At 44.7% G+C, this 17,949-nt stretch overlaps 1 protein-coding gene across 4 annotated transcripts in view; it reads right to left on the bottom strand.

Annotated features, from left to right (window-relative positions):
- Positions 1–17,949, bottom strand: part of ZNF462 (zinc finger protein 462) — a 153,044-nt gene that overhangs the window by 79,596 nt on the left and 55,499 nt on the right. For 3 of the 4 annotated variants that reach the window (XM_049770794.1, XM_049770807.1, XM_049770802.1), the window contains exons 2-6: positions 13,541–13,790; positions 7,320–12,967; positions 6,387–6,539; positions 4,531–4,634; positions 460–578 (exon numbers count right to left, since the gene is read on the bottom strand). In XM_049770794.1, coding sequence (XP_049626751.1) covers positions 460–578; positions 4,531–4,634; positions 6,387–6,539; positions 7,320–12,967; positions 13,541–13,760 — 6,244 coding nt within the window. In that variant the 5' untranslated portion in view covers positions 13,761–13,790. The remainder of the gene's footprint in view (positions 1–459; positions 579–4,530; positions 4,635–6,386; positions 6,540–7,319; positions 12,968–13,540; positions 13,791–17,949) is intronic. The other variant, XM_049770811.1, reaches the window with a different exon arrangement.

The raw sequence follows: 17,949 nt of genomic DNA, 5'->3' as shown, positions 1-17,949 counted from the left end.
CCCAAGCGAGGAGCAATTTCTGAGTTCATAGCCAGGAGTAATGTCTGAGTGTCACTGAGTGTGGGCCAAAAACAAACAAAAAGATATCTCAAAAATGTATGATTTTCTTCGTCCCTCTGAAATTCAAATTTCTAACTTCAATTGAATTTCAGTCAACTTGGAAATTACCTTTAGTGGAAACAATGCTTTACATTTCAAATAGGAAGGGTGGATTAATGTAGATGTCTCATGAAAGTAGAGATAGTTGGTATAGATCAACAACAGATGGCATAGAATTCATATTAGTTTGGTAAGTCAATTATTTAATTTTTCTCATTGGATTAAAATTAAACTGAACATCTAAATAATTTGAATAATCATCTATTTTCAGGTATGGGACATGAGTTATTTTTAACCTCATCAATGAAGATCAGTAGATTTCAAACTCGGAAAACTTATGTATCACTGTCAATAACTTACCAGCATGAGCTTTGAGGATGTGAGTTTTCAGCCGGCTGTTGTAGGAGGACTTGAAGGAGCAGAGTTTACATCGAAATGGTTTATGGTGTCCGTGGTGGGTTTGCATATGGCGATCCAAACTGATGTAGAAGCCAAGAAAAAAGAAAAAGAAAAAAGAAAAGAAAAACAATAAAATTTAAAACTGCATATCATATTCTTCTCCTTTCTTCCCCAAGAATCTCATTTTTAAGCTTTTCAAAATAATTATTTTTTATTCTAAAAAAGGAGGGATCAAGAGTTATACCTACTCTAAAATGGAGGGGGAGATAAAGAAAGGGAAAGTCTTTATATAATGAAGACATGGCAGCGGTACCAAGTTACAATACTTACAAACATTTTTTTAATATTTGTGTTTGCTTTATTTTGGGGGGGGGGCACATTCGGTGACGCTCAGGGGTCACTCCTGGCTATGCACTCAGAAATCGCTCCTGGCTTGGGAGACCATATGGAATGCAGGTATTGAACTGTGGTTCATCCTAGGCTTGTGCTACCACTCCGGCCCCTAAACTTTATTTTTTAAGTAGAAATTAGAAAATGTTGCCTTTGTAAAAGGGCTTTCTTGTTTGGGTTTCGGTTTTTGGGCCACATCCAGCTGTGCTCAGGGGTTACTCCTGGATCTGCACTCAGAAATCACTCCTGGCAGCACGGGGGACCATATGGGATGCCAGGATTTGAAACAACTTCAGTCCTAGGTCAGCAGCTTGCAAGGCAAATTCCCTACCGCTGTGCTATATCCTCGGCCTCATATAAAAGGGCTTTCTTTTAAAAATTTAACCCCACATGAGTTGTGAGCACATGGGGGAAAGAAAGCTTTGAAGAGGTTGAATTACTTGCTATGTGGTCCAAAATATGTCTAGTGTCTTTGTAAATATAAAAGCTGGGGTAGGGAAGAACCTGTGCTGAAAGGAACTCATGTGACCCAAACTTGGACATTCCTTTTGACTCATACAACCCTGTTTACTGTACCTCAGTTTTCCATATAGAAGTTAAAAGGAAGTTATTTTATTATGGTGAGCTCCAGTATCTCATAATAATTACTAATCCAAAAAAAAGTAATAAATCTAGCAAACAAGGTGTGGGAAGAAGTTCTAATTTGTACCAGTACCCCAGAGAGCTCGCTTCCATTCTAAATGACTCATATGGGAATGAAGCTGCTTACCATTTAAACACAGAATGCTCTCCAGAGCTCCAAAGCAGCATTTTCAATTGCCTCCGGACATCTCCCCCTGGATGTCCTTTAGCTATCTTAAACCCAACCAGCCCTAAACAAACTCATCAGTGTTCTCCCTGCAAAACAAATTCTCTTCTTCATGCCCTCATTTCTATAATAGCACAACCATTTTCGGTGATGTAGATCCTAGTTTACTCAATCATTCCCAACATTTCCTAACTTCTTGGAGCAGTTACTATTACTATCTTCTAATTGATCTTCCCAACATTTATTTCAGCTTCGGAGGGCAAACTCTGAATTTAGACTGCTAAGGATCAAAACCAGCTTTTGTCCTCTCAGTTCAGAGGCTGGAGTAATAACACAGCAGATAGGGTGTTTGCCTTGCACATGGCTGAACGGGTTTGATCCCTGACTTCCAAGAGCCTTGCCAGGAGTAAATTCTCAGTGCAGAGCCAAGAATAATCACTGGGTGTAGCTCCAAAAAAACAACCATACCAAATCAAACCAAAATAAAAAAAACTTTCAGTTCCTGGGAAAGTTACCCAAAATCTCTCTATCCATTAAAAGGCCTCACTTCTCTTATCCACACAATGGGAAGATGATAAGTAGCCTCCCAAGGGCTATTTTCAGAAACAGATAATACTTAAAGGGATTTTGCATGATACTGGCACAGAGTAATGCTCAATTTATATAAATACTCTTGAAGATTCACTCACTTCAAACCCTTCCCTTTTTTAGTAATATAATTACACAATATTAATTGTACAGAGGCTCTAAGTCTGATATCTTTTAAAAGACTCCAACCTGATCTTCAACTATTACTTAATAAATAACTTAGAATTTGTTCAAACTGAACCACCATTTGGAACTCCATTGAGCTTCATTCAATCTTCTCATTTTTCCTCCATTGAGCATGTTCTTTCCAAACAATTCAAGTCCTCTCTTCCTGCTTTAAGACTTGACTCAAATGATCCCTACTCCACAAATCCCTTTTCAAGCTCTTTCAAAATAAAGGCACCATTTCTTTCTTAGAATTTTGTAACATTCCCAAAAACATGTACCTGTTTTATTATTTGCACGTTTCCTTAACTTTTTTATTTTTGGGTTTTGGGCCACACCTGGCTGTCTGCTCAGAAATAGCTCCTGGCAGGCACGGGGGACCATATGGGACACTGGAATTCGAACCAAACACCTTAGGTCCTGGATCGGCTGCTTGCAAGGCAAACGCCACTGTGCTATCTCTCCGGGCCCTTCCTTAACTTTTTTAAATTTTATTTTATTGAAACAATTGTGATCTACAGAGTCCTTCATAGTTGAATTTCAAATATACAATGAATCAGGGCCCTTTCCACCACAGTGTCAACCTCCAATGGACCCAGATTGCGTCCTATACCACCAGCCTTTGTTCACTGGCCTGCCAGTGCCAATGTAACAGGCCCCTTTGGATCTAGATTGTTAAAATTTAGGTCCCTTGATTCTATTATCGTTGACTTTGGCTTGGATATTTAGTTCTGTCCTTATTTATTTTCCCACCAATGCATCTGAGACCACTTGGTCCCTGCCCTTTAGCCTTTCTTTATTCCTTTCCTCTTAGTTTTATAGAAAAAATGAAGGAACATGTGGTAAAATAAAGTAATCCATGTCCAAAGGTTCTATGAAAAAGGTGAGAACCCCGATTTAAAAGTAAGAAATAAAAAATACAATAAATAATAATAAAAGGTCTGTGTATGGTATTTTTTTTTGCATAGGCACAGCAAAATATGGGTGCTTCCTTTATTTTTATCCCTATATTTCCTTTAGATAATGTACTATGTCATAGTCATTTTATAGTCCTCTCCCTACGCCTCCAGTATAATGCAAAGTAAATCCACGAGGACTTACTAAGGAGTGTCAGGGAAATGTGATAAATGATACTCAATAGTATTTATTAAATTAATAAAATGGCATAAGCTTTTATTATTATTATTATTATTATTATTATTATTATTATTACCAATGCGTGGACCTGATGACAAAGATTTAGAATTGGGTTCTGTATGATTATAATGAGCTTGTAACCCATTCTAACCTTTGGTAGGAGCCTTGCTTCCTCCTCCCTTTCAACAACCCACTAACTAGCACTTTATCTTTTTTAAAGAAGCAAACAGCCCAACATTTATCTTCAATTATCATAAAAATAAACAGCATGTCAGTCTTATAATCAGTTACCTTCATCCAAGAGTGTCAGAACATATTATTGAACACTCATCTCTTAAATAGTTGAAAGAAAAAGGCAACAAAAGATTATATCTTCTCAAAATCCACCAGTTTCTCCTAAGCTCCCAAAGTCTTCCATACTCCCAATAATTTATAATGTTAAAACTCTCACGGGCCATTGGCACATCCCACTCTTCATCCATAAGCTTCATTCCCTCACAAGGTTTTTCTTAAAGTCCATCAAACATTGTGATCTTTTGGTCACAAAGGTCAAAAGTTTTAGTGTTTCCTTCTTAGTCACTCAGTTTCCCAAATGGAATACCACTTCCTCAAACAAGGATTCAATTCTGGGTGAACATTCAACAGATAACAGCAGTAAATTCATCTACTTTGGATTTTCCTTGTGATAAAGCATAGAATACATCCCATCCTGTCATTTTGAAAAATTCTTATTGTGGCTAACTATAATTTCAACCAAACCATTGCCTATTCTTAGCCCCTCAGATCATTGAAGTGACTGAGGCTCAAGGTATCACAGCTGACAGAAGAGCAGGTGTGAACCAGGAGCCAGAACTTCTGACTCCTCCAAGCTTCTGTTCTAACTCAGCTGCCTCTCCTCTTACATTCTTCCCGAACACCACTTGCAACCACTCAATAGCACTTACTTGTGCCTGAAAGCAGAAACAAAGGAGCAATACTGGCAGCTGTACTTGTCCTCGCGGGTAAACATGGCCAAGGCCAGATGGCTCCTCTCATGAGAACGCAGCCCCTGCATGGACATCAGGACTCTGTCACATTGACTACAATGGTATCCCCCCGGCCGGGTTTCATCCTCCAACATTCCATCAAGCAAGCAGTGTTCACCATCCACCCGGTCCACCAGGATGCCAATGGCCTCTTTGGCAGCTTCGAATCCATCCAGGAACAAGTGAGAAGGGTCTTCGACCTCCTGCTAAGAGAACCACACACACACACATGCCCCACCAACAAAATAAATATCCATCACCATTGCCCCCTGCTTTCCTCCACTCCCTTCATTTTCCCAAATTCACCAGTCATACGTGGTCATTGTTTTCTTCCCTGCCTCTTCGGTTCCACTAAGAAAGCGGGTTAAGAACCTGACTGCCATTCTCTGTGGTGGTTCATTTTAGGGCAGCATGGCACAATGCCCAGCACCTACATGGGACAGGGTTTTGCCTACAAAGACCATTCACCCATTTAATCTCCATTTAAAAAAGGATGACCAACCCACCTGAACTGACCTAAAGCAGGGGTAGGATTATGGTTCAGAGAAAAGCAGAGAAAGAACAAAGAATTGTTTGGGAGGACATGTAGGTCATCCTTTGGGGGTGAAGGGAAGTGTGAGAGCCTGACTTTTGCCCCCAAACTTGCACACCCTGAAGACTGTGCCCATATTTCTTGATTGGAGGTGAGTGAACAACTATTGCAGGTAAGGAGGGAACAGCTTAATTTTAATTTGCCTGTATTTGGAGGTTGCTCCTTGGGCTTAGAATTGAGAGCACAGGAAGGGCTGCTTTGCTTCTCTTTGGCAATTCCAGGAATTCAGTAGTGGACACAGAACTGGGACAGAGAGAAGTGATTGTTGATGCTGTGGGAAGCCTCCACTCTGCACACAGCCAAGGAGCCTCAGTCTTCCATGAAGGAAAGCAAGAACACATCCATGTTTGTACATAGAAAGCAAGCGAGAGAACAGAGATCTCAATAACTGCCTCTGTTCCCCATGCAAAGGGCTTTGTGACAGACTAAGAGGAAGGCACAATAGTTCAGCTATGGGCATGATGGCCACTGTTCAGATAAAATGTTCAAAACTAGTGGCAAACAGGTTGGGATGAGGAGTAAGAACTGGTCAGCTAAATGTGGGTGAGGGGATGGAAGGACAAACCATGAAACCACATCAGTGGGCTCTCAGGGTCAAAGGTGATTTCCAAGCTTTTAGGTTTTTATGTGTCTCTGACACTCCTCCAACAATCCAGGATAAAAAGCCAAAAAAAAAAAAAAAGAAAAAGAAAAAAGAAAAACATTTCCCAAGGCTTTCTGCACTGTCAGATAATAATAAATAGGAAGGAGAGAGAGAGAGAGAGAGAGAGAGAGAGAGAGAGAGAGAGAGAGAGAGAGAGAGAGAGAGAGAGAGAGAGAGAGAGAGATGCTGGGAGCTGAGCCCATGGGCTTCCTCTGAAGAGCTCAGACAACTCAAAAGAGCCAACACCTAAATGGAACAGAGGCAGAAGAGAGGGATAACTCAAAGCCTCCTGGACCTCCGTTTCCAAACTATCCACAGGAAAGGGAACCGCATGGAAATGCAACCGGATGAAGACACGGAAAGGTGAGGAAGATCCAACCTGCAAAGAAATCAAAACAAGCCAGCGCAAAGCAAGCATCACTCAGGAACACCCAAGGGCCTGGACACCCCTTCTGAGCCGCAAAGAGTGATGGGTTTATTATGGATGAACTCTGAATGGCTCAAATGCGAGACGGCTCCTGCCGGCCTCCGGGTTCTCACCTTCACTGCGGGGACGCTGCCATACTGGACGTGCTTGCGGAGGTGATTGCAGATGGCTCGGAGCGTCGGGTGCACTTCCACACAGAATTTACATTTGTAGCCCACCACCTTCCTCTCCTTGATCTTTGGCACCTCTTCTAATTGACCAAAAGGCTGGTAAAATACAGTGGTAGCCATCAGTACTCCGAGCCCTCCCTTAATTGCCGGCATTTTATTCTTGTAGCTTACTAGCAGATTTTATTTAAAAGCAGATTAGCAGGTTAAAAAAACCCCGGGAAAGCTATGTGAGTATTTTTAAACCAGATTCATCAGTTTCGTGGCACACTGCCTACTATGCAAAGTCTCTGGAACCCAGACATGGGACCAACTTGTGAGGAGAGAAGATTTCTGTGCAGATGCCTCATTGTCATCGCCACCAAGTTATCTGGCGTTTCAAACCCATTTCCACCACGCAGGTGAAACGTTGCACAGCCACGTCACTTAACGAACTTCTTGGCAAAACAGCTACTCCTTGAGCTGTTAGAGGTTCCTGTAGCGGATACTGCAGACCAAGACATGGCTGAGAGGTGCTAATGAGACCACCGGGGTGGCCCCCCACTGCCTCGGGACAGAGAGCGAGCGTTGTTGTGCGTCTATGCCTTGTTAGAAGGCTACTCGGCAGGCAGAGAGAAATACAAGAGAAACCACCCCAAACCCGACCCCCGGGGGAGCCTGGGGGTGGAGTGGAGGGAGGGGAGAGCAAGACCATGGAGGAGGGCGAGCATAGAAAGGGTGGGGATAATCAAGCTCGAAATGTTTAATTGACTTATTGAGCTCTCTGGCAAGCTAAGTCACTAGGAAGCCGGTAGCAGTTTGGCTGGCAACGAAGAAGCGCATGTGGGCACCAGTGATGAGAGGCCTCCTGGGGGAAGGGAAATCAAAACATATCCTTACCCTCTCCTGTTTGAAATCTGCAAAAGCACCATCTGCATATTTCTGCTTGCTCAAAAGCTGTTTCCTCCTCTCCTGACGTTTGGCACGCTTCTGGAATTCCTCATTGTGAATGTTCAAGTGTGAGGTCAGCTCGGCTGTGCTGAGCAGTTTGCAATCGCAGTGCTTGCACTGGTAGGCAGGGTTCTGCAGGCGGGGGCCGTTGTTGCCCAGTATGACGAAGTCCCTCTTGAGATCCCGACTGTGGTGGTCGGTATAATGCATACACAGCAGCTCGGCCGTGCTGAAGGACAGCTTGAAACATTTGACACAGCGGAACGGGAGCCACTCGATCTCCTGCGCATCCCCCTCCACCTCGGCTTTCTCCAGGCTGCTGCTTCCTCTCTCCTCCTCTTCCAGCAACACTGGTTTCTCATGCTCGTCGGCGTAGACAGCAGTGAAGTAACCCCCCAGCTTGCTGGCGTGCTGCTTCTTGGGGAATACCCCTGGGTGGCGCTTCATATAATGGGACACGATGCCTTTCTTGCTGAAGGACTGGAAGGAGCACAGGGAGCACTTTTTCTTCTCCACCGCCCGCCGGAGCTCCTCGCTGAGCTGGGGGGAGTCGTCCTTGGGTGGGGATGGGATGATCACCTTGTTGGGCTTGTCGCTGATGGTCCTGGAGGCGGCCAGGCAGTGGGTGTAATAGGCGTCGATGTCGTGGCGCTTCTGGTAGTGGGCAGCCAGGCCTTTGCGGATGGGGTTGGTGTAGGAACACAGGGCACACTTGAAGAGGTTGTTCTTCCCCTCGGGTTGGGCTCGGACGTTGTTGTGCTTGATGCGGTAGTGTCTGGCGATCCCCTTCCTCGTGGAGCAGAAGTATTTGCAGAGCTGGCACCGGAACACAGTGTGGGACACCAGGTGCGAGGTAGAGAAGTGAGAAGTGGACATGGACTCCTCGCTCACCTCCTCCTCGGTAACAGAGACCTGGGAGGGGCTCACTTCAGTGGTTATCTCGGGTTCCAGGGACACTGGCAGCTTTGGGGGCGACTGGGAGAAGACATCAAACTCTGGCTGATTGTGATACTTCTCATAGTGGATTTTAAGCTTCTCTAACGTGCCATGTGTGTAGGGACACAGTTTGCAGCGGTAGGCACCGTACCCTTGCTTGAAGATCCTGCTCGTCTCCTCTACGTCGTTCTGGGTGATGTCGGTGGACTGCTCCACGTCGTGCACGAAGTCCTCAGCTGTCACCTTGACAGACGGGTGTCGCTTCTGGTAGTGGGTCAGGACACCGTGGATGCGGGTGTTGATGTACGGACAATGCCGGCATTTGTAGACGGCGCCAGGGTTGATGTCGATGTCCTGGGCAAAGTCAGCTGCCTTCACTTTCATGCCAGGATGCTTCTTGCCATAGTGAGTGAGAAGACCATGCAGGTTGTTATACTCAGACTGGCAGACAGTGCACTGGTATGGGGTGGAGGAGATGGCAGGGTTGGCGGATGTCAGCTGGATGCCTTTCTCTGGGGAGAGTCTGGCATCCTCTGGGCATTCAACTTCCTGTTCAGGTAGTGGGAGGGGCATGCTATTTTCACAATTCACAGGGCCCATCAGCTCTTCAGAAGGGGGGAGGAGACTCTCAACCACATCTTTCTCCTTGATGATATCCAACAACACAGACTCATCACCATTCATGGCCCAGGGATGGAATGCTTGATAGTGATTGGTGATGTCCCAGATGGAGAGAGCTTCAAAAACACAGTCTCTGCATCTGTATATTTTGGCTTCAGCTGGCAATGCAAGAGAAGGAGGGGATGGGTCTGGCCCTGCCCAGAGTTTGGTAGCCATGTAAGTGTAGTCAACATAATGCTCTGGGTGTCTCCTTTGGTAATGGAGGAGCAAACCATTGGGCTCTGGGTGGGAATATATGCACCACTCACAGTGGTAGCCAGCTTCTATCAAGCCATCTAAAAATGCCCACCGCATGATAGACGTAACTGTGGCCTTTAGTGTAGGGTGATCTTTCTTAATATGCTTCCTCAGTGCATAGAAATAGGGGGAGGTATATGAGCACTGCCTACATTTGAGCGCTCGAAGCTTCGCTTTGTCCCTATCCATGCTAGAGGGGAGAAGCATGCAACCACCCACTTTCTTCTGGTTCCGGTCACAGAGGCTTCGGATGGTGGCTGTGTGCTGCCGGATCACATCTGCATTGGCCTTGAAGTCACGGTGCTTCTTCTGATAATGAATGAGGACACCTTTGACGGTCCGGTTCCCATAATCACAGTGCTGGCAGAAGAACATCTCGTTCTCCACAGGAAGGCCATCGCTTCGGTTCGGCTGCTGCATGGGGGCAGGGGCCCGGGGGGAGCCTTGGAACCCCTCAGCCCCTCTCATCATGGTAGCTGTGGGAGGAGCCTGTCTGATATATTTGGCAGTGACCTTTATTTCTGGGTGTCTTTTCTGGTAGTGGACAAGCACGCCCACAACTGACCGATTGCTGTAGGAACAGTGTTTGCAGTAGTAAAGCTCAGTACTGAGGTCTGGTGGTGGGGGTTGTGGGGGGGGTGGGGAACCCATGTTGGACATTTTGGGAGACATTGGAGCACCCACCTCAAATGACAATTGAGAAAGGGCAGCGCCCCTGTCCACAGACACCATGCGCATGGTTTTCTGGATCCTAAAGTAGGAAGCCTTTTCTTCGGGGTGTTTCTTCTGATAATGAACCAGGACAGAATGCATGTTGGGGCTTGCGAAAGAACAAACATCACAATCGTACACGACAACGGTGTTAACTGAGGGGTCCTTCTGGTTTTCACATTCTGGAGGAAAGGTCTTGGGAGGAGTGTTTTTACCAAATGGAGACGGCAGGCCACCGCCACGTGCCACAGGTGTGGAAGTCGCCATACTCTTGGGAGCTGAGTTAAGAATCTCCCGGAGTGTCTGGGATTCTGTATTCAGCCCTTCCTGCTGCTCCACTACATAGCTGGAAAATATCATCGCATTGTTGATCTTCACTGTGGGATGCATTCTTTGGTAATGCGGCATTAGGCTCCTAACATTCGGGCTCGTGTAGGAACAAAACCGACACCGGTAGATCAGGTCCGAATGGTCAAAGTTGAGGACATTCATGGCTTCTGGATGATGTTCACCATAATGCTGCTGCAGATCTTCAAAGTTGGTGTAATCAATGTAACATTCCAGGCACCTGTAGACTGCACTGTGGTCGTTGGGGTCCAAGATGTACCTAAAGCTGAATTTAATATATGGGTGCATTCTCTGATAGTGGGTGCTCACACTCCGGGCAGATTTATTGTTAAAGTCACAGTGTTTGCAATAGTAAAGCCTTCCAGAGTCACCAAAGTCCGTAGTTTCATTATTATGCTCAGTCCCATAAAGAGGCGTTGGAGTGTTCAGCAGGGCAGTACTCGAAACCTGATGATCTTTCAAGTTGGTTGAGGAACAATAGTAATCCTCTTCATCTTCAGAGAGAGTGAGCTCAATCTCAGCCCCATTGGTGGCATTGTAATCGTGGGTGATATTCCTGAAGCCAGGTTCCTTTGGGGGCTCCCCGATATCTCTTGCCCAGAGCTGCTGGGCTGCAAAGGGGTTGGATACCTCCAGGACTGGCTCTGTTGACTCTTCTTCCCTGTCTAACTCAACCTCTATCTCCACTTCGTTGTCTTCATCTTCCTCCTCATCGTCCTCCACATTGATGACTGAATCTTCCTGTTGTTTGGTTTGGTTAATTTTGCTCTGTAGGTTACTGGCTATTTCATCAATCCTAGTTCTCTTCTTCACAGGTGATAAATCAAGGGGAAAGTCATTCATGAGTTTTCTAGAGGTCTTAGCTACAAAATGGTTCTTGGAGGACAACCCAAGAATTGAGGTCTGACTTTTCTTCACAGTGTTACTGGAAGAGGGATGGCTGTCTGTCTCACTTTCCAATGGTAAGCTTGAGGGTTGCCCCTCAAATTTTGGCAAGTTGTCGCAAAATGAGTGTTTGTGCTGCTGATGGACTCGTAGCCCTTTCAGAGTGGTAGTGGAGTAGTTGCACATGGTGCATTTGTAAGGATGTAGGGGAGTGGTTTGCATGGGTGGCTGTGGTGGTGGTGGTGGGGGTGGGGGTGGTGGAGGAGGTGGTGGTGGTGGTGGTGGTGGCTGGGGTTGGGGTGGGAGTTGATGTGGTTGGAGCTGGGGTGGCTGTGGCTGTGACAGAGGGGGTGGAGGTGGTGGCAGTGGTGGTGGTGGTGGCGGCGGCTGCTGCTGCTGCTGTTGTTGCAAGGGATCCAGAAGGACCCCTGACTTTCTACCATTGATGCTCGAGCTCTCATAAGACATGATGCTTTCATTCAGTGAGGAAGAAATGTTTTCACTCTGGGAGTTCACAGCATCCCAGTCTGATGTTGTACCCGTGTGACACTGTTTGTGAGCCCCAAGTTTCAATGAGCTCTTGCAAGTAAACGGACATTCGTCACACTTGTAGACAGCAGTTTTTCCAGATAGATGGATGTTCTCTATGTGACGGGAGATGCTCCGTCGATGCATGGTGAGGAAAGGACAAAAAGGACACTGGAACCTGTTCATGAATCTTCTGAATGGAATTCCCTTGGTCTCCAATAATTTGTTGCCATCTGAGCTCATCAGCTGCTCAGCAGACAGGCCTGATGCCTGGTGATCCAATGCATTTAAACCATTCTCACTATCTAGTTCATTTAACTCTTCATCAGAACTAGAGTCATTCAGCATACTGTTCGTTTCTAGGTCAGCAGAAGAATTGGTCATGTCAGCCATTCCATAACGCGATCTGTCGGCCAAGTTAACAAGGCCAGAATTGTGAGGTGACTTCGGCTTCATCTGAGGGTAAGACATGGGCGAAAACTTGGAAGTGGAAGAATTAGGTCTCATGATGGAGTTGCTCATGGAGCCCCGGTAGCCAGAGACATTAGCGTTGGGAATCTCCCGGCTTGCAGCATTCATGGAAAGATAGGTGGAGTTGGAAGGGGGGCTAGGCTCATTCTTGTTCTGCACCTCTGGTAGATTAGGAGTCTCTTCCTGCTGTCTGATACTGGAAAGAATCTTGACCATACTTCGGTGTTTCTTCATCATGTGGTCACACCAGCGTTCTCGGCGAGGGGTTTGATAGCTGCACCACTCACAGCAAAAGTTGCCTCGAGACTTAGTCAAAGGTTTGACCATGGATTCTAAGATGCTGCGCTCTACCACCTCTGCCGGCAGTTCCTTGCAGGGATCTTGCAGGGACACAGGTGGAACCACAGGGTCTGGCATTGGAGCAGGAGCTGGTGGGGGAGCAGAAGTCTCCTTCAAATTGTTCTTGTGATACATCTTCTGGTGCTTGATTATTCTTGCCCTCCTTGGTGACTTGTATGTGCAAAATTGGCAAGAGAAGACCTTTCCAAACCCTTCGTGCATCATAATATTATAATTTAAGGATCCTGGAATTGGGGGTCCTGCAGAACCTCCTTCGGCTTGAGCTCCATGGACCTTCCTAGTATGTTCAATGAGGAGGTTTTTTGACCTGAAGTAGCGTACGCAGAACTTGCATTGAAAAAATTTGTTGGTTGGTTTGGGATTAGGGGCAAGATGCTGACCGTAATATCCTGGACTCTGGCCATAGTAACTTCCAGTCCCCAATGCAGTAGCATTTTGACCTAAAGAGAAAGCATAAGGTAAGTTGAACAAAGCAAAGCAAAGCATAAGCACAGCAAAGCAAAGCAATAAAGAATTAAGAAATTCAATCATGCAAGTCAATTTTTATTTTCAATTACTCTTCATTAATAAACATCACATTCAAATGGATTAATGCCTCAAGATGAAGCCCCAAAGAGTATTAATGAAACGTTAATGAAAATACACATATTGTCTCTCACAGATGAAGAGTCAGTATGTCTCTTGAGGCATAGAAATGGCCTCATCGTCCTTCATGTAGATGTGCTACATAGTTATAAGAACAAATTTCCTAAGCTGCCATATTCATTCTAGAACTTTCAAAGTTACTACCTTGTTCTTCAAATGAAGAGGAAACTGAGACACATGAAGAAGCTAAGGATACAATACATGGGATACTTGAGGCCAGACACAAAATGCCCAAACCACAAAAGATGTCTCACGCGGAACCGCAAACTCTGTAAAAAGCCATGCCTGTCAAGAACTACAGCTATAGTCCAAAAAAAAGGATGACAGCAATAAAATGCATCTGATATGTAGAGTTTAATATAGATTACCTGATAAATCCTCTGCAATAGCAAATTCATCCTTTATAGAAGAAAATTCCACCTCTGTCTGATTACTTGCATTTATAGACCCAGACCGTGGTTCATTTGCATTGTCTTCAGCAACATCAGTGGGCTGCAGAAATGCTGTGTGGACATCCTGAATGTGTGCCTTGAGATCTTCATAAGATGGGGCTCTGAAATCGCAGCCATCACATTGAAGCACCTCCATGATCAGGGTCTCCCCTCTCACATTAGGAGCCTGTGGTAAAGGCAGAATAATGCACCTTAAGACATTTTCATGACATACCCCAAGCCAATGAGGCTATGAGTCCATTCATGGGAAAATTCTCAAGATAGTCATATTTTTCCCTGAACTTTGCAAGTTGGAAAATTAGAGCCCAAAAAAGACCATTTTCATAATAATGTCCTCGACTTTGTAACTTCAAAGGAAAATTCAACACCAAGATGAATTTTTTCCTTGCTTGATAGAACTATGTCTTCAAATGCTACTTGTGACGGAAATGTAGAAGATTATTTTTTAAAAGCAGTTTCAGGAGTTTTCACTGTATTCAAATTCCATGCTCAGTTTGACTTTGGTTTAGAGCTTTTTAATCTAAACCCCCTTAGAAGGAAAGAGAATGTCTAGAAAAAATAAGACAAAGTTCAATCTCCATGACACTTTTTCTTGGTTTTGGTTTTGGGTTCACACCCAGAGTGCTCAGGAATTATTCCTGGCTCTGTACTCGGGTCATTCCTGGGAGTGCTTGGGGACCATATAAGATGCTGGGGCCCTACCCTACCCACTGTTCTATAACTATAACCCCTCCAAGACATTTTTTTTCTTTTTTTGGGGGGGGGGGTCACACCCAGCAGCACTCAGGGGTTATTCCTGGCTCTATGCTCAGAAATTGCTCCTGGCAGACTCAGGGACTATATGGGATGCTGGGATTCGAACCACTGTCCTCCTGCATGCAATGCAAATGCCCTACCTCCATGCTATCTCTCCGGCTCCCCTCCATGACATATTTTAACATTAAAACATTTTATTAAAACCAATTGGTAGAATGGTATTTAATCTCAATGTGATAATAGAGGACTTTTATTATACCTCTTATTATTTTAGTATCATAACAGATACATGGGGGTATACCTCTCACCTTCTTTCCCAGTTAAGCTGGATTGCTTCATTGTATGTGTGTTTTTTTTTTTATTTCACAAGCTAAATGGTTATTTGCTCTTTTACTACCTACCAATTATAAACTAACAGCTTCTCCAATCTAATTAGGTCATAAAATATTTCTCATGGGATTCTCAAACAACCAAATTTAGATGACAATACAGTATGTAGTTTAAAGTTGAACCTTGTGCCTCCATATACATTATGGCAACAGATACTTGCAGTTGTGAAGAGGGGCATCTAAGTCAAGACTATCTTCTCTCCTTTACAAAGTTGGATCATACACTTGAACACAAAAAAACGGTGAACCAGACAGAAGTGTTGAACAGAATAAAACTTGCCCATCTACATTTATTTTATTAACAATCACTTTATTGAAATATATAGATACCTTCTCACCAATTTGGTGGAGAGCCCAATCATGAAGAATACAAAAATGTGTTGGGGAGATGCAGCCTATCTCAACTGCCAGGATTGAGTAGAGATAGCCACAGTTTATCTTAATGAGGGAATTAGTTCACTGAGATCACTGCAAATGCTACTGAGTCACAATAATCTAGAACCGCAAGTCCAGGAGCTAAATCTGTGGCCAATGTCCCTCTCCACTTATTCTAATGGCAGTATCCCCTCCTTTAATAGCAAGTGAAGAATGATCTCTGTTAGGAGCGTTTAAGTCAAACTACAGGTCAATGGGGTGAGAGGAACCAGGACATTAGGATTCCCTGGGAAAGATTCTTCAAGGGAGCCTGTGAACAGAACTTCTGGCATGACCAGAAATGGCCAGAGGCAGACACGGATATTTACCTCCTCTTTCTTTCACCCAGTAATTTATCTCCCTTTTTCTTTCAAAAAAACATCACACGGGGCACCAGTCTTTTCAGCTTAAGGCTCCCTATTCCATAGACACATCCTTCTGTGTCAAAGCACCAACCCAAATTGTGTGGAAGAGGTTGCTATCAGCTTAGGATCAAATTACAGCAGTCACTGAGGCCCCACCCCACTCCTCCTTGCACACAGTCCATTAGACCTGAAAACAAATTTTTCCATGGTGCAGACGACTCCTGCATTTAGAACACTTCACAGAAAAAAAAAAAAAAAAAGGCAGATCATCCAGTGTGCACTCCCCATCCCCCCAGCTTAGTCCTTTCATCTCAGCCAAACAAGCCACAGCTCTGCTGAATGTTTTTATCACACTTTCAAGAGATAGGCGCTCCTGCGTCACTGAAGCTCACTAAGACTCACTAAGCTGCCCTAGTCCTCTGAGCATTAGGAGCAGCCATTTTAGCTCAGAGCTTCTCTTCCGTGCACAACATGGCTTCTCTGGGATTCTGCAAGGCTGACAATCAGAGAGGAGCAGTGGAAGAGCAGCTCTTCTCCTCAGAGGCTCTTCTTCTCCTCCCAACAAAGAATGAACTGTTTTCATTGCTTTCTGAAATGCAGCACCTTTCTCCTTCTCAAATGTCATTCACCAAGATCTCCAAAGGTTCTTTTATCCCATGATTGATAATGCTGGGTCACTCATCCCAACAGAGGTCCCTGGTAATTGTGGTAGGCTCCTTCCTGGACCATACATACCCTGTTCTACAGCAGAATTTGGGGTTTGGAAGAGGGAGGTGGGGGAACCTCCATAATGCCTTTGGTTCTTAGGGATCGTCCTTCCACGCACAGAAGACATACCATCCGATGCTGCTTGCCAGATTCCAAAGTCTAATGACCTTTGTTAATCACCAGCCAGTCTGTCTGCATCAGCAGACCCTGCCAACAGACACACCCTTCAACACAAAGGCTGTAGCTATTCCTTTTAAAAGAGGTTCTGTGAAAGCTCCATTGTGTAGCCGAGAGGAAAACAAAATCTCTTCCCTTCAAAATTTCAAGCCTTTTGAAATAATGCAACAAAAGGCTTTCTACTGGGTGTCTTTTGGAAAGTTTGAGCCCAGTTTGCATAACATTCACAAAAATGATGCTTCTACTCAAGGAGAGAAGGGCACCTCCAGCATTAAGTCATCACCCAGAGACAAAATTCACCACTCTCTGCCTGCCATTCTCTTAGATCTGAGAGATCTTTGGAAGCTGTTGTCAAGGAGTTTCACTTTGCTGGATGCAAACACAAAACAAGAGTCTCCTGATTGTTTTACCGAGGAGATGAAAGAGTTATGGTGGGTTGGTTGAGGAAAAGAAGAGATGATGAAAGTGATTTCCTAATGGGTTCTAGCTTTAATGCTATTGCAAGCGTCTACCTCAAACACAGCTCAGAGTCTTAGAAGAGGTTAATCTCTAGGCTACTGAGAGAACCAGCATCAGGGACTGCTGAATGGCGTTCAATTTGATGTCTGCACCGAGCCTGGAAATGAGGAGGTCATCTCCTTTGAAAGCCATTTTACCTTTGTGTACACATTTCTCCTGAAGAGGCTGACAGAAGAGGAAAATAGAAGCTGCTGGCATGGCCTCAATAATCAAAGCACCTGAAGGTGATGTGTTTCTGAGAGCTGGGACACAAGTGCAAGGAGGGTTGGTGAAGGCAGAGGGACAGAGACAAAAGAAGTGGGCTCCAGAATGATCCACCATTTTGCAGCAAATGGTAAATTCTTCGTAAAACTGACCACAGCCAAGGATGAGAGGTGGGGGGAGATGAAAACTAAGTAGCACATATGTGACTACGTCATCAACCCAGAAGCACAACAATCCTGAGATGCTCGATAAGATGCTGATCTGCTGTTTATCTGTCATTTCATGTTAAAAGCTTGGATCTCCATTTTGCCTGCTCCATTAAAACAAATTCTGTGATGTGAGATTTAGCAATAGATTTTTTTCCCCTCTCACTGACCAAATATCAGTAAAATCAAAAGCAGAAGAGGAAGCACTTCTGAACTCACTGAAAGGAAATGCTATTTTAAAAGGTCATAAGATGCATATACAGTTCAAATGCACACACCACCCCTTCTGTGCCCCAGCTCAGTATTGCCAGGCTCTTCAAGGCCAAGCAGGTGTTGCAAGATGACTAGACTAAACACTGCCCATGAGGCTGCCTGTTAGGTGAAAGTGGATCCATTTTCAAACCACCTCATGTTTAATGTGATTAGTCTTCTTAACAAAAAATCCTTCCACCATTTTCATCACTCACTCCTTACAACCTTATTTATCTCAGGTGATGGGTTGTTCCATTGACACTTATACTTTGGGGAGTTCCAACTGTGGGATTTTGAGCAGAAACCTCCAATCCAACGTTTCCTTAGTTGACCAT

This window comes from Suncus etruscus, chromosome 1 (assembly GCF_024139225.1).
Source record: "Suncus etruscus isolate mSunEtr1 chromosome 1, mSunEtr1.pri.cur, whole genome shotgun sequence".
Classification (NCBI taxonomy): Eukaryota; Metazoa; Chordata; class Mammalia; order Eulipotyphla; family Soricidae; genus Suncus; species Suncus etruscus.
Note: the sequence above shows the minus strand (reverse complement) of the source record. Positions and strands in the feature narration are given on the sequence as shown.